Source organism: Pleurodeles waltl, chromosome 1_2, assembly GCF_031143425.1.
Source record: "Pleurodeles waltl isolate 20211129_DDA chromosome 1_2, aPleWal1.hap1.20221129, whole genome shotgun sequence".
Classification (NCBI taxonomy): Eukaryota; Metazoa; Chordata; class Amphibia; order Caudata; family Salamandridae; genus Pleurodeles; species Pleurodeles waltl.
Genome location: NC_090437.1, coordinates 1,296,529,713 through 1,296,546,455, shown reverse-complemented (window position 1 = coordinate 1,296,546,455; position 16,743 = coordinate 1,296,529,713). Strand labels below are relative to the sequence as shown.

Here is a 16,743-nt window from a genome sequence, read left to right as displayed (position 1 = left end):
CAGGCCCAGTTATCCCTTATTAGTGTATAGGGTGTCTAGCAGCTTAGGCTGATAGATAATGGTAGCTTAGCAGAGCAGCTTAGGCTGAACTAGGAGACGTGTGAAGCTACTACAGTACCACCTAGTGTCATATGCACAATATCATAAGAAAACACAATACACAGTTATACTAAAAATAAAGGTACTTTATTTTTATGACAATATGCCAAAGTATCTTAGAGTGTACCCTCAGTGAGAGGATAGGAAATATACACAAGATATATATACACAATAGCAAAAATATGCAGTATAGTCTTAGAAAACAGTGCAAACAATGTATAGTTACAATAGGATGCAATGGGGAAACATAGGGATAGGGGCAACACAAACCATATACTCCAAAAGTGGAATGCGAACCATGAATGGACCCCAAACCTATGTGACCTTGTAGAGGGTCGCTGGGACTATTAGAAAATAGTGAGAGTTAGAAAAATAACCCTCCCCAAGACCCTGAAAAGTGAGTGCAAAGTGCACTAAAGTTCCCCTAAGGACAAAGTAGTTGTGTTAGAGGAATAATGCAGGAAAGACACAAACCAGCAATGCAACAACTGTGGATTTCCAATCTAGGGTACCTGTGGAACAAGGGGACCAAGTCCAAAAGTCACAAGCAAGTCGGAGATGGGCAGATGCCCAGGAAATGCCAGCTGCGGGTGCAAAGAAGCTTCTACTGGACAGAAGAAGCTGAGGTTTCTGCAGGAACGAAAAGGGCTAGAGACTTCCCCTTTGGTGGACGGATCCCTCTCGCCGTGGAGAGTCGTGCAGATGTGTTTTCCCGCCGAAAGAACGCCAACAAGCCTTGCTAGCTGCAAATCGTGCGTTTGGCGTTTTTGAACGCTGCTGGGGCCCAGGAGGGACCAGGAGGTCGCAAATTGGACCTGAAGAGAGAGGGGACGTCGAGCAAGACAAAGAGCCCTCACTGAAGCAGGTAGCACCCGGAGAAGTGCCAGAAACAGGCACTACGAGGATGCGTGAAACGGTGCTCGCCGAAGTTGCACAAAGGAGTCCCACGTCGCCGGAGACCAACTTAGAAAGTCGTGCAATGCAGGTTAGAGTGCCGTGGACCCAGGCTTGGCTGTGCACAAAGGATTTCCGCCGGAAGTGCACAGGGGCCGGAGTAGCTGCAAAGTCGCGGTTCCCAGCAATGCAGCCCAGCGAGGTGAGGCAAGGACTTACCTCCACCAAACTTGGACTGAAGAGTCACTGGACTGTGGGGGTCACTTGGACAGAGTCGCTGGATTCGAGGGACCTCGCTTGTCGTGCTGAGAGGAGACCCAAGGGACCGGTAATGCAGCTTTTTGGTGCCTGCGGTTGCAGGGGGAAGATTCCGTCGACCCACGGGAGATTTCTTCGGAGCTTCTGGTGCAGAGAGGAGGCAGGCTACCCCCACAGCATGCACAAGCAGGAAAACAGTCGAGAAGGCGGCAGGATCAGCGTTACAGAGTTGCAGTAGTCGTCTTTGCTACTATGTTGCAGGTTTGCAGGCTTCCAGCGCGGTCAGCAGTCGATTCCTTATCAGAAGGTGAAGAGAGAGATGCAGAGGAACTCGGATGAGCTCTTGCATTCGTTATCTAAAGTTTCCCCAGAGACAGAGACCCTAAATAGCCAGAAAAGAGGGTTTGGCTACTTAGGAGAGAGGATAGGCTACTAACACCTGAAGGAGCCTATCAGCAGGAGTCTCTGACGTCACCTGGTGGCACTGGCCACTCAGAGCAGTCCAGTGTGCCAGCAGCACCTCTGTTTCCAAGATGGCAGAGGTCTGGAGCACACTGGAGGAGCTCTGGACACCTCCCAGGGGAGGTGCAGGTCAGGGGAGTGGTCACTCCCCTTTCCTTTGTCCAGTTTCGCGCCAGAGCAGGGGCTAAGGGGTCCCTGAACCGGTGTAGACTGGCTTATGCAGAATTGGGCACATCTGTGCCCAACAAAGCATTTCCAGAGGCTGGGGGAGGCTACTCCTCCCCTGCCTTCACACCATTTTCCAAAGGGAGAGGGTGTCACACCCTCTCTCAGAGGAAGTTCTTTGTTCTGCCATCCTGGGCCAGGCCTGGCTGGACCCCAGGAGGGCAGATGCCTGTCTGAGGGGTTGGCAGCAGCAGCAGCTGCAGTGAAACCCCAGGAAGGGCAGTTTGGCAGTACCAGGGTCTGTGCTACAGACCACTGGGATCATGGAATTGTACCAACAATGCCAGGATGGCATAGAGGGGGCAATTCCATGATCTTAGACATGTTACATGGCCATATTCGGAGTTACCATTGTGAAGCTACATATAGGTAGTGACCTATATGTAGTGCACGCGTGTAATGGTGTACCCGCACTCACAAAGTTCAGGGAATTGGCTCTGAACAATGTGGGGGCACCTTGGCTAGTGCCAGGGTGCCCTCACACTAAGTAACTTTGCACCTAACCTTTACCAGGTAAAGGTTAGACATATAGGTGACTTATAAGTTACTTAAGTGCAGTGTAAAATGGCTGTGAAATAACGTGGACGTTATTTCACTCAGGCTGCAGTGGGAGGCCTGTGTAAGAATTGTCAGAGCTCCCTATGGGTGGCAAAAGAAATGCTGCAGCCCATAGGGATCTCCTGGAACCCCAATACCCTGGGTACCTCAGTACCATATACTAGGGAATTATAAGGGTGTTCCAGTAAGCCAATGTAAATTGGTAAAAATGGTCACTAGCCTGTTAGTGACAATTTGGAAAGAAATGAGAGAGCATAACCACTGAGGTTCTGATTAGCAGAGCCTCAGTGAGACAGTTAGTCACTACACAGGTAACACATTCAGGCACACTTATGAGCACTGGGGCCCTGGGTTACCAGGGTTCCAGTGACACATACAACTAAAACAACATATATACAGTGAAAAATGGGGGTAACATGCCAGGCAAGATGGTACTTTCCTACAGTTGTGTGTTGCAAAAAAATGACATCCTACAGCCTTTGCTTTCACACTCCCTGTACTTGAGCACCTCTCGCTTTACAGTCAGAGAAAGAAAAGTAAACATCAATCCCATATTAAATGATTAAGCAGCAATTTGTCAAAAGAAAATGTCTGACATTTGACCTTTGTCTTTGAAGAACTGACAAATGTGACAAGATAAATACAGAATTTAAAGGCATCTTAATTTATTGCTCGGACCTTCCGGTCCCACCAAATGTAGGAGTGCGACCCACCAGTGGGTTGCAACACACTGTTTGAGAAATGCTGCTTTATAAAAGTATTCCTCCTCCTTACAGCCAAGTTCACAAGCTGGCTAGGCCTTTATTAGAATTGTTCTTTTTCTATTCACAAAATCCAAGAAGTTTGGTTCGAAGTCTACAAAAAACGCATTCCTTCTGCTCCTGCAGAATGTCATCCGTCAGACAAAATCTAGGTTTTGGGTTTTCCTCTTGCTTTTTCTTCACAGCGTTTGCCTTGTTTAAAATCCCTTCCACTATACTTCCAATACAACCTTTGAAGACTTGGATGTGTGAGGCATCTTCCCATCCTAATTTCAGAACTGCACCAACATTTTTACAATTAAGGTTGTGTGCAATAAAATTGGGGAAAATGTGGACGTTGGTGGACCTCACATTCTCAGTGGCCAACACCGACCATGCCAAGGAAACGCCCATTATCCTATCTTTTTCCAAAAAGTCTGGAATGTGGAAAGTCCATCCACTTAGTAGATTCCCTGTAGTTGCAAGTTTCACTTCAGTGCATAGATTCTGAAAACCTGGCCTGAATGCCTAGGGTTGCAATGGATTTATGGAGATCAAGGCTTATAGATATACACACACAAATAGAACCTGACAGACATACAGATTCAACCAGCTGTTCAGCTTTGACCTGTTGGGGAACTTGGTATCAGCGGAGTGCCATACCAATTTAGAGGAAATAGGACTGTCACCGATTTTTGGATTCTGTGGGGTTTTCAGTTTATGAAAATAAGGAACTTTTGATACATTTCTAAAAGGTCCTGATTATTTGCCTTCTTGTAAGGACAGTGATTAAGTTCCCAATTCACAAATGAAATTCTAAATCTACACACATATGCATATATCTATGTTTGGAGGTAATTTACACATTTTTTTGGAAATTCTGATCAAATGTTTTTTTCATTCTGCTAATGCTAGTTAGATTACAAATTATTATGTATGTTGGTTACATGTTTGTATCTCTTCAATTTATGAAATTACTGCTAATGATTGCTATTGGGCATACTGTTGAGAATAATAGGCAATATAAACTATCTATACTTTGTATGCACATTCCTAGAACAATCGTGACCTTTTGTGATTTTTGTAACATTTGTTTGTGGTACAATTTCAATATAACCTTTACCTTTTAAATATAGAATCTACTTACTCCTTAAGTTTTAATACTCTTTCGACACTCTTTAGTCTGACACCAGTAAACGTGATTTTTTAGGATGGTTCCCTTCAACTTAGATCCAGGAGTGTCAAATTCATGTCAGTTTTGTAGGATAGTCACTGATCTCTATTTAGATCAATTATTTGTAAATGAGTTTATCTAATGGCTATCCTGAAAACAAGGCATGGATCTGGCTCCTGGACCTAAGTTGGACATGTACATCGGCAACAGCAGAACTTTGACTTAGTACTTTCAGGACCTGTATAATAGGCTCCTATTTTGTATTTCCTGTAAACAAATTCTCAAATGGATTAAATAATATCTAAAGCTGATTCTGTGTAGTGTTCATGAATGTGGTCCTTGAATTGCCTTTTCAGCTGTTCTACAAGCACTGATTTTTTCCTCTCTATTCTTACAGATCTACCCACCAATAAATGTGCTGCCATCCCTGTCCCGTCTGATGAAGTCCGCCATCGGAGAGGGCATGACGAGGAAGGACCATGGAGACGTTTCTAACCAGCTGGTGAGTGTAGTAGAAACTGTAGACAATGACCCATTTTCACCCAGACTGACTTCAAAATGGACTGCCTCACTATCTATTGTCAACTGATCACATAAAATACAATTCATAGCCAAAAGGTGTTAACTACCAACTCCCGTTAGGTTTTGGAGTTCCCTAAGGTTTACGGGTCATCACAAACCAATCAATACATGGCCTGCGGGTACCAAAATAGTGCCAGGTAAGACGGAAACCCCAGCCCCACGCATTATCCTCTTAAGAATGCATATAGTGCATTTTTACCTCCACTGGGTGACTTATCCCAAACCTCATTGTACCACTATGAACTCCATAATAACCCTCTCTCGGCTCTTCCCTCCTCTAATCTCCTTTGATTTATCCCAAACCTCATTTTACTACTATGATCTCACTCATAACCCGTTCTAAACTCTCCCCTCCTCCATCTCTCCCTTGACTCATCCCAAACCTCATCTTACTACTATGTTCTCCCAAATAACACTTTCTAGACTCTCCCTTCCTCTATCCCTCCTGTATCCTATTCAATCCAACTAACAGACTCACGTGTCCACCGCTCGAATTAATAACTCGGATTTCCCTATACTAATCAATCACTATCCAGTTTTGGTCTGGAGTAGCGTGCTACTTGCCGAAAAGCTCTTCGATGCCTCATCAGGGGCAGTAAGCGCTATATAAATACACTTACAATTACAATCTCTTTTAACAGTAAATGTAAAAGAACAAGGACTATGGAGAACAAAAAGAAAAGCAATAGTGTACAGCATTGAAGCTCCCCTGGGAGTTGCTTCCAGTCAGGGCTGATGGGGGGCATTGAATACGATGTGATGTCTGAGGTGCCTTTTCAGCAGTCAGGCAAGAAGAAGCCTGAGTCTGTCAACTTCATCCTGCATCTTCTTCTAAAGAAATGATGTGAATCCAACTTCCTGTTTCAATACCTTTTCTTGCCACACCCATTTCTAACCCACCTTTTAAAACGATAATGGTTGAAGCTTCGCTTGCCTAGCTTTTTCAGAGTCATAACTTGCTACAGCTGGAACTTCATTTCCCTATGCAGTTTTAAAAGGATAAGTCTGGGCAATTTCAATAAATATCTACGTTTCAAAGTCTACAGAGAATCCCAGCCCCTGCAGCAGCTTGTTACATTTACATGCAAGGAAACACTGGGGACTGATTCCCTCCATCTATCACAAGTTACGTGTTGTGCGTAAGGCACCAGGAGCCATTTTGCAATCGCACAATCACAAGGTTTGCAACTGCAAAATGGCTTTTTGTTATTTACTAAACTTATTTGGAAGAACATACTGAAACACAAAATGGGGTAGAAACCCATAATGAACAAGTGTTTGGAAGGGGCGTGCTTAGGGAATCCTTTCCAAGTACTGAATCGTTAAAGCTTGCGTCAATGATTTGGAAATGAAATGCAGTTGCAAAACATTGAAATTCACCCATTCTCTAATGATAATGAATGTTTGCGAATGTTACAGAAACAGAATATGAATGTTAAAAACGAGGTTGTTCAGGACCAGGAATGTGTCCCCTGGTCTGCTGCCAACCCTCAAAACAAACAAAAAAAACCTCTTCTTTTTAAACACAGCCCTGTTTCCTTTAAGGAAAGCTGGCTGCATTTAAAAAAAAGCTGACTTTATTTAAAATGGAATCACAGACACGGTGGTCTGCTGACCGCAGCTGGCCACCATCCCGTGACAGCATCCAACCATAGTGAGTCACACTTTACGACATACGTCTTGAATATTGATGAGGTAGATCAGATTGCATCCCACTATGATTCAAAATTGTGTGAATCTTCTAATTAGTGCATAGGTTGGTTTGCAAAATTATTTTCCATGGGCAGAGGTTTGATGCACAATGGAAACTTTGCACACCAGGCCCGAGTTTGCTTGGAGCAGGCACACCCCATACTGAACACATCAATGATGAGGCCAGGAGCAAGGCGTGAGGGTGGAAAAAGGAACGGAAAGCAATGTATGTTTTGCATAAGCATAGGGGGATGGAATGTATTCGGGAGGAAGTGGATAAACTTGGAAACAAATACAATATATTGGGTAAAGAAATCATAGGAGACTGAACAGCCTCATTTCTCGGGTTTGTAGTTTTATATCGGTATCTTTCTCAATGAAAATAACTGTAAATAAACTGATAACAAGGACGAGTACTTAAAAACAGGTAGGACAGGGTGTGACCTTGAGATGGCTTTTGACTGTGATTTCACCCATGAAGACTTGCATCTGATGCAGTCTGACACCGCCAAGATCTGCATGTTACTGTAACTGTCTGGCATTTTTTCCTTATTAAATTTGGACAGGTTTGAACTACAGAAACTTAATGGGGTGCCGACTTTATTGCAACCAGTGCTTAATTTGTAAATAAAAATGTGCCGGTGCCCAAAGCCCTCCTCCTAAACACGCGGCTGCTACATTTAAATGTGCGAGCACGGAATACTGAGGCAGCGTAATCCTGAACACATCTCGGGCATCTTCAATCCATTTACAGCCACTCCCTGCCCTTCAGCTCACTCTTGCAGCTTTCTGCTTCCTCTCTTTGTGACGCTCTTTCGTTTTTCTCTTCCTCCGTCTTTCCCATATGTGTCTTTTGCTCACAGTAAATGCTTGAGGCAGAAGAATAAGAGCCGTTCCTCAAAAATAAGTGCTGGTGCTCCGCACCGGAAACAACAGCTGCGACCCACAGCTTGCCCCTTGCCACCCCTGGCACTGCCTTCACGACCCCTGACCTCAGAGATAGCAAAATCATTGCCATGAACTCAGGGGCAGCTCATCCTTATGGACATTGGTTGGGGGATCCACTTCCTTGTTTTCAAATAGTTCTTTTTATTACAGTAATAGTGAATTTAATAATATATTATTCACTATTAGTGTAATAAAAAATGAAGTACTGTTAGCATGCTTGCGGGTGAGAGTGCGTTTATGTAAATGAGTGTGCGTAACCACGTGTGCTTGATTGAAAGTTAAAATGAAATGGCATGTGATGTCACTTCCGCTACCCCTGGCATTTTGGTGAATTGACGTTCATGACAGAACTGCTGTCCTTTCCATCCGGGACTCATAGTCTTTTCCTGCTATGTGGAGCAGTGAGACCACTCGTCACTGGGCCCCACTTGCAGTCTCCAGTATGAATTAAAAAGAGGCCTCATTCATCGTCAAAACATACAAGCTATTTTTTGTTTTTTATTTTGCTGTCAGTGCTTAATAGGGCCCCCCCTCTGGCTTGTAAGCTGTGCCCCCCACACCAGAGGGGTTCTGGGGCCTCTGTTATGCCCCTGAAGCAAACCCCATATAAACGTGTGCTCAACACCCAGGTAACTTGGCATAGAGGGGTCTGGCATAATTCAGAGGCACTATGTAAGTGTTTGTGCAACACTTCAGTCAGTAATAAAGTGACAACACCAAACAAAAGAGGATCCTAGTCCAGATTAGAAACATAGAATAATTTTAATGAATAAAATAAGACCAAAACAACAAAAATCCAATTAATAGAACCAAAGAATTGCAATTTTAAAAATTTCAGTGAAAAAAGCACCAAAAAGTGCAAAGCACCAACTGTGGATATCTGGTTGTGCTGGACTGGAACAAAGTCCTGAAAAAAGGCTGATCACGATGGAGAGCGGGCCTGCTACGGGTACCCAGTTAGGCCTGCTGAACAAAATACCTTAAATATTGGTTTGTGGAGCATCGTGAGGGTCCGCATCAAAGATGCGTTGCACAGCTGTAGCAATGTGTAGGTTCCAGAATGCGGCGAGGCAGCAAAGCGAGGTCCTGCATCATTGTTGAGGATCGACCCATGCAGCAGCGGCGATACATCAGTTCTGCTTGTGGTTGAGCTGCACGGCGGACAATATGCATCAGTTCTGCTGCGTCCACAGAGCTTGGCAAGGGTAAACTCACAGATGGTAGAAGCAAGTGCTAGGGTCAAGGATGTTAGAGCCTTCTGTCCCTGAGGCTCAAGTCAGGAGGCCAGCGAACTAGCCCTTGGAGTCACTCTGGTGGTCGAGGGTGCAAGAAATGCAGGCCCAGTGCTTCTCACCAAGGCAAGAGGGCAGGAGGCAGCCGGTCAGCACAGCAGGGCAGCAGTCCTTCAGACCAGCAGACCAGCAGAGTGTCTGTCCTTTCAGCAGCACAGGAGTCCTTCCTGGTAGAGTGTCCACCTGTCCATATTTGTACTGAAGAGGTGGTGTCTGAGGTCCAATACATATACCCAGTTCTGCCTTTGAGTGGGGAAGCTTCTAGTTGCTTTCCTTTGAAGTGCACAGGTGACCTGCCTCCCCTGCCCTGGCTCCAGACTAACTATGGGAGTATGCAGTCCTTTGTGTGGGTGCAGGACACAGCCTATTCAAGTGTAAGAAGGGCTGCGCTTAGCTCCTCCCTCCCATCCTGCCCGTGATGGCCCGTCCAAGCACACCTAAGCTCCCTATTGTGTGTGGCTGTCTAGGAGGAGTACACAAAGCCCAACTGTCAACCACTCCCAGTCATGTGGCCCAGAGACAGCAGGCACCAAATGGCTAAGGCAGGAGAAAGTCAACTTTTTAAAAGTGGCATTTTCAAAACTGTAAGTTAAGATCCAACATAAGTTTGGATTTTTTATTACAATTCCAAAGACATCAACTGTGAAGGAGGCTTACAGCTTATTAAAGGTACAGCTTAAAGTTACAGCTTATTAAAGTTATAGTGTATTAAATGTAAAAAGGTAACTCCAGTATTATCCTATTGTAGAGGTAGGCATTGCAGTATTGAAAAAATGAATGTAAGAATTCTTAAAAGTACAAGTCCTACTTTTTAAGTACATTGCACCCGTCCCTCTGTCTAGGGCCTACCGTAACGGTGACATATGTATTTAAGAGGAAGGTTTGGGCCTCGCAAAAGGTTTATTTTGCCAGGTCGAAATGGGCAGTTTAAAATGCACAGGTTGCAGTGGCAGGCCAGAGGCATGTTTAAAGTGCTACTTAAGTAGGTGGCACAATCAGTGCTGCAGGCCCACTAGTAGCATTTAATATAAAGGCCCTGGGCACAGCTAGTGCCACTTTACCAATGACTTACCAATAAATTAAATGTCAGTTGGGTGTAAGCCAATTCTACCATATTTGAGGGAGAGAGCACAAGCAATTTAACAGTGGTTAAGTGTGCAAGGTCCTAAGGCCAGCAAACACTAGGCAAAACAGGAGGTCTGAAGGCAAACAACCACGCAAGGACGCTATGTCTAGCACTCGACTAAATGTAAGTTTTCATTCACACATAGGCATCAATACTAGGGTTCTTTCTGCAGATAGGTAATCTCATCATAGACCTCGAGAATGCTGAAAAGCAGAGAGTCTGGGGGGCAACAAGTGATTTGCCCAAGTTCATACAATTCTGTAGCGGATGGTGAGCAGATGGAAAAACAGGCCAGTGGAGCGCAGCAGGGAGCTGGACAAACACAAGGCTGCGCGGTGTCTTCTCCCCAGGGATACTCAGGAGTACCAGCATAACCTGTCAGTTCTCTGGAAGTACAGACATCGCCCCCTGCACCCGCTACCTAAATTAAGAGCATCACTGAAATGTTAGTAATAACCTAGGAACTATCAAGTGCCAGCCTGAAAACCATAATCACTCCTGGCAAAAATGTTCGAACAGCCCTAAACTTCAGGAGGCTTATAGCTTACCCTCTTCTTGAAGCAACTCCCTATCCTCCAGCCCTGATTGAAAATGCTAGAGGGCCACAGTGACCTGTCTGATCCTGGAACTTTCCCGGCTATAGAATAATCAAATGTTAGCATTGTCAGAATAGTCAAAAGAAGGGCTTTATTTGTATGAACATACATGTCCAGCAGGCAGAAACCCACCAATGACCTACGTTATGAGGAACAATGGGCGGTAATTCACCCAGTCCAGTTCCTCAAACTCAGATTTAAGGGGTGGTAAGATACCGTTGCCATTAAGCTACTGATCGTTGCCAACTATGTCAGTCAGCAACTCTGTTACTAATCTGCAAGTCTTTGCCTTACGAAGCCCTGCACAAGTACCACGCATCAGGGGTTAGACTAACACATTTTAGTAATAGTGGCCGCATAACAGCACTACAGTGCGTTATTGGCACTTTTTATAGCTCCTGGGAACCACAGTATAAGCAGTGCTGCATTCCTATTATCCAGTCAGTGCGCTTGCCCAGCAGCAGTCGGGTCGGATAGGCAGGACTGGCAATTGACCTTTGTCCTCGAGGCCTGTGGCAGAGGCCAGCTAGTGGGCCACATTTTTTCAGCTGTGGATAAAGCATCTCCGTGTGTCTGGCCCGCTTGCTTTTGCTGCTAGTGGAACCTTCTGCAGCCTTAGGTGAAAGTTAATCTCAGCAAGCAGCAAAGTCAACCCCATTTATTGTCATTTGCTAACGATAATGGGCCGAACCCCAGCAGCTCCTCCCATCCTCCCATCTCTAGTGGTGATTCTTTTAAGCAGCACAATCAACCCATCCTGGGTGTGGGTAGGAAGCTTTTGTCCCCTGTGCAGGCCACAGTGATCGGACAGACAAGCTGTAGGTCCCTGCTGCCAGCCTTCTCGCTTTCAAAGTGGTCATTTCATTCTAATGCTATACTGTGGATGTCTGAAGAGCATTGGAAGGATAGAAAAACACTAAGAATCCTAAAAAGTTTTAAACAACTTTGATTTTAAAAATATGAATAGAAACGGGTAAAAAGAAAACACATTCTTTGACAGTGTTGCTATAAAAAAAACCTCATTCACCCATCCATCCATCGTAGGGTAAAGAGGCAGTGGAGAATTAGAGAAAGGAAAGAGAGATACAAAAGGAAATGAGAGACTGAGAGGGAGATGGGCAGACAAATGGATGCGGAGATGAAAGGGGGAGAAAACTATTGAGGGGAAGAAGAGGAAAGAGAGGAGGAAGAAAAAAATGCAGATAAGCAGATGGCGGGAGAGAGGAAAGACACTAAGGAGAAGATGAAGTAAGGAAAGAGTGAGTTGAGACTGGGTAGAATGAGAGACTGGAATAGAGGGAGTGAAGGGTGGGAAGCAAAAAAGGAGAGAAAGGAGATGGCGAAGCAAGAAAAACAGTGATCAGTGAATGATGGAGTAAAGGATGGATGGGGAAGAGGCGGTTAGAAGTTCAATGGTGAGAATACTGAAAGGATGAATTAGGGATTCATACACGCTCCTTAGGTCTTTGATGGTCAAGTGGTCCAGCAGTTTACAGCTTGATTTAGAGGCTGGCAGGTATCTATAGGTAGTGGCGAATATGCAGCCAAGCCCACCAGCTGAATGTCCCTAAAAAAGGATAGTAGGGTAAAGGCAATACAACCAGAAACATGGGGCTTTTCTTACCAGCCAACTCTAAATCAGACTCCATTACCAGAGGTAGAAGACAGGCCCTCCACTTCCCTGAATCACATTGGAATGAATGCAGAACTCAAAGCATCCCCAGGGACAACAATCCTTTGGATTTCTATGGGGAGCGGTGTTCTGCAAATGTCGAGGCTTGCTAAACAAGGTTGTTTCTGACTTCAGCAAGGCAAATAATAAAACATAATGGAACACAACACAAGGTGTAGTGTAGCACACACAGGATTTCAAGGGATGGGTGGAAATGAGTGTGAGTGACACAAAAATCAAAACTGAAGAAAGGAAGAATGTGCAGGACAGAAAAGAGAACTAAAGTAAAACTCAAAAAGGAGCCGAGACTAAGAGTAAAGAATAAAGAGACTGGAGGTAGAAAAATGAAAGAGCTTATGTAAGAGACACAGGAGTGAGAGAGATTGGGATGAGGGAAATGGGAAAAAAGAGAAAGACGAGGGGTAAGAAACACAGGAAAAAATAGATGAAAAGCAAAAGAGAAGGGAAAAGAGTGGAAAGGATAATGATAAAGGGGGAGAGTAAAATAGATAGAAGAGAATGAGAGAAAGGCTGAGAGATGAGATTGAGGATGAAAAGCTGGTATGATAAATGGAGAGACATATAGAAACACAAAGAAAATCCAGTAGATGCATTGGTTTGGAGAGTGGAGGTGAAATGATGACATAATGAAGGGAGAGAGAGGGATGAGTGCCAGAGTGAGGACGGAAAGAATATTCCGACATGTGGGTGGGCGAAAGCAAGGGCACTGATAATATATGAAAAATTAAATGAAAGGCTGGAGTTGAAGTGTTTTCCTGGAACATGTCAAGCAGAATTGGATCATGCCTCTTCTCACAGCATAAAAGTTATCAAGTGCCAAGCTGTCTTTCATGCCTATGATATGCCCTGCAGAGCGGCTTCTGTAGATTCATGAAAGCCTTAGATATGTACAGCCATTGATGTCTGAGGTTTAGCAGGGAGTTGTCTGGCCACCTAAGGGTGGGCAGAAGGATCAGTGTGACCAGGGAAGTCAGTGACCTGACCTGACTTTTTGGGATGTAAAATTGAGTAGGAGTTTCCGTAGTCTGAGTATGAGAAGGAACCTCAGGGCTTTAAGGTGAGCAGGAGCTTTGAGCTTTGATGATTAATGCCCCGAAGAATGTACCTCTGGGCATCTGATCGCGACAGGGAGCCACATGTAACTGACAGTGAAAAGGACCTTCAGGCACCATGTGGTGAGCAAGAGCAATTAGGCCAAGCACGAGTCTTTAAGACCTGAAAGTGAGCAAGGCTTTGGGGGCCTGAGAGTTCGCACAACCCTCAGGAACCTGATGGTGAGCTCAGAGTCAGGGGCCTGAATGAAGCAATGTCTCCAAAGCAACTGTTCACCCCAGTGCCTTCTGGGAGAATTGGAGGTAAGCAGAAGTGTTAGAGATCTGGCGGTGACCATGAGCCGTATGCCCTTAGGGAGAGCAGAGTATAAAGGGAACTACACAGAAATGTAGGCTTTACAGAGTCTCATGGTGAGCACTGTTTTCAAGGAACTGAGGGTACCCTGAAGTATCTAGGCAAGTGTGATGAAGAGCTACTGCTCCCAAGGATACACATGCAAAGTGGGTAACCAGAAGATGAGCTGGAATCCAAAGGCACCTGGGAGTGAGCTGGTACCTTGGGAATCTAAGCCCCAGCAGGATCATCAGGAGACTGAAGAGTAGAAATGGGGTTAAGGCTCCTATTGGTGAGTGGGGAGTTTAGAGACCAACTGAAAGGGAGGAGAAACCTCAGGGGCTTGTTATGAACAATAGATATGGGTCCATGAGGGTGAACTGAAGCCTACAGATTTGAGTGTGAAACTCTGGGGTCAAGTTGGTCAGTGGCAAGTGAGAATCCCTAAGAATGATCAGGAATTTTAAGATCTGACATGGAATTCAGAGATCCAAAGGTGTGCAAGGGCTTGGGGATCTAAGAGTGAGCAACAGATTCGGGCACCTGAGAGTGAAAAGATTTATTGACCTGCAGATATGTGTCAGGAGACCTGTGGTTGAGCTGCTGTGGAATAATGGTGTTTCTAGTCTTGGATAATGTGAGTGGTTCTAGAGTCCTTAAAAAGCCTAATTACCACAAATGTTTCCCAAAAATAACTCTCTGATACTATCCAGGCAAGGTTTCATGAAAGGATGCAACCCACCAATGTAGGACACTTTTTTTTGTGCCCAGGACAATTCTTGTTCCCAGTCTGACCCTAGCAGCAGTCAACATTATCAACTCATCACTGACTCAGTCAATCTCTCTAAGGCCGGGACTCTAGCATGCGGATCTCTTTAGGTCCATAGTTTGTATGTATTAGAAGCAGGCTAGGCGGAGGAGGAAGAACGATTTTGGAGTTTTTATTTTCCACAAATTTGGTGCTATACGGTATAGCCCCCCTCGCAGTATCATTCACAATCTAAATGTTGCTTTGTTTATACAGGGGTTGTCTGTAGCTGACTCTGCACTCACTTCAGTCCCTGTTAAAGCTACGGGTGGTTGCTGTCTTTATAAGCAGTGGTTGAAATGCATTAAAAAAGTATGGGAACTGGGATGCTCCATAAAATGGGGCAGGGTCAGTGGGTGTTGGGTGAAAGCTGTGGCTAAAAAACAAAATATTTTATAAGTGTTTTTCGTCTTTCGCCTTCAGGTAGCTACATACAAAATAACCCCCAGTTTGAATAAATAAAAAAAAAAGTTAAGCTAATCAGTGGGAATTGCACTATTGTACATTATGAAACTTCTATTAGTTAATGCACTGCAGAGGTCTGTATGTAACCAGAGAGCCACATAATTGAATCTTGGTTGGTTCAGTCACTTGTGTATTTTAGTGCTACGAATATGTAAGTTATTATTTGAAACTTTTACTACACACATTATAAGCTCGACTGCTACGAAATGCCAAAAAACCTTAAGATAAAAAGGTGCTTCAAAATATAGATTTTACGTACTGTATGTAATGCAATTTTTCTATGACAGTCCCCTAAAAGCAAACAATTCACATCTTAGCTGATTACTCCCTTGCACTACCACTCAAGACAAATACATCTTTGACATCACAAAACTTCAAGTGAAGTTCATTTTATAAAGCTACTACTGGCTCCCAAGCACTCTTTACATTCACAAATTAACCAGTTGCATACATGTGCATTTTTTTCAGGTAAGCAGGCACCCTAGTAAGAAGGCTTGTTTATTATTTAGCTGTCTGCCCGCCTTCTGTTTCACAGCACAGGAGACTCCTTGAATGACACTTCAGCTGAAGCAATTAAAATGTTGAGGTTAACCATCCAGGGATGGTTGTCTTTCCGCAAAAAGGAGGGGAACAGTTTTTCATAAATGAAAAAAGTATGGGCACGGTGTGCTCCTCCGCTTTTGCCCACTTCGACCTTTGTTTACAAATTATATTTTAATAGCAATCTGAATGTATTTCTAAGCATGATTTGAAGCAGTTGGGGTGGATTAGCAATTTCAGAAAGTAAAAATTATTTTGTAGTGCTAGGTCGGCCTAAAATAAATGGATCCAACACTGTATTGCTGTGGTTAACCTTCTGAAAAGAATCGGTGTACATGTTTTTCACCACATTTTGTTTTAGAGCTACTAGGACCAACATTATAAGGGATGCTGCGTTTATACAAGGCAGTCAGCATGATTTGCGCCCTGGCTTGTTTTGCTGCAATTACTGTCAGGTCATCACTGACTCTGGCTGGTCGGGAGGGGTACACTATAGACTAGTTCTGTGTATTAAACTGCTTCACCAGGTGGCTGGTGCCTTGTTATCTGGCATGCACTGCCTAATGTTTGGCTCAGGCAGGGAGTTTGTTTTGCACCTCTGACCGCTGTGCCCACCCGACATGATGGCACCATATGACCTCTATGCTCTGTGTGACACTTATGGATGTAATCATGCTAGTAGGCAGCTGGGTGCAGCGCAGGATGTTTTCTTCTACTGCTGCCAGACATGGTTTACATGGTTATGTTTTACTACAAAGATTTATCTTCTGTACTCCAGCTAGCCCCTCCAGGCCTTTGGACATACTGCCCATCCCTCCAAACACTATTAAGTTACGAGTCAACAAGTTGTAGACCTCATCTGCCCTCCTGCCTGCAGTCTCGTGTGTGGGGTCTCTGTAGTCAGGTCTGATGCCGGCAGCCGAGCGCACACTTTAAAAGTGCTAGACAGCCTGTCCTCAGCGGTCACAGGTTTTCCCTCTGAGCAGCGCCAGTGGTAGAATGGCCAGTGCCTAATTTGAGCTAGTGGTTTCCGGTGCTCGGCACCAGTACTTAATTGTCAACACCGGCACTTGACAGCCAGCCACATGGTGGTGCTGTTTGTCTACTTTTGTGTTGAAGATAACAGCAGTTGTTAAATATATCAAATACATTAAAAATGACGAATACCTGCCACCCAAAGTTTAAAAGATTAGCTTGGGCATCAA

The 16,743-nt window shown here is 44.5% G+C and overlaps 1 protein-coding gene across 1 annotated transcript in view; it reads left to right on the top strand.

The window, feature by feature from the left end:
* ATP6V1B1 (ATPase H+ transporting V1 subunit B1) overlaps positions 1–16,743 on the top strand; it is a 220,911-nt gene that overhangs the window by 194,825 nt on the left and 9,343 nt on the right. The window contains exon 12 of the mRNA XM_069205321.1: positions 4,808–4,912. Coding sequence (XP_069061422.1) covers positions 4,808–4,912 — 105 coding nt within the window. The remainder of the gene's footprint in view (positions 1–4,807; positions 4,913–16,743) is intronic.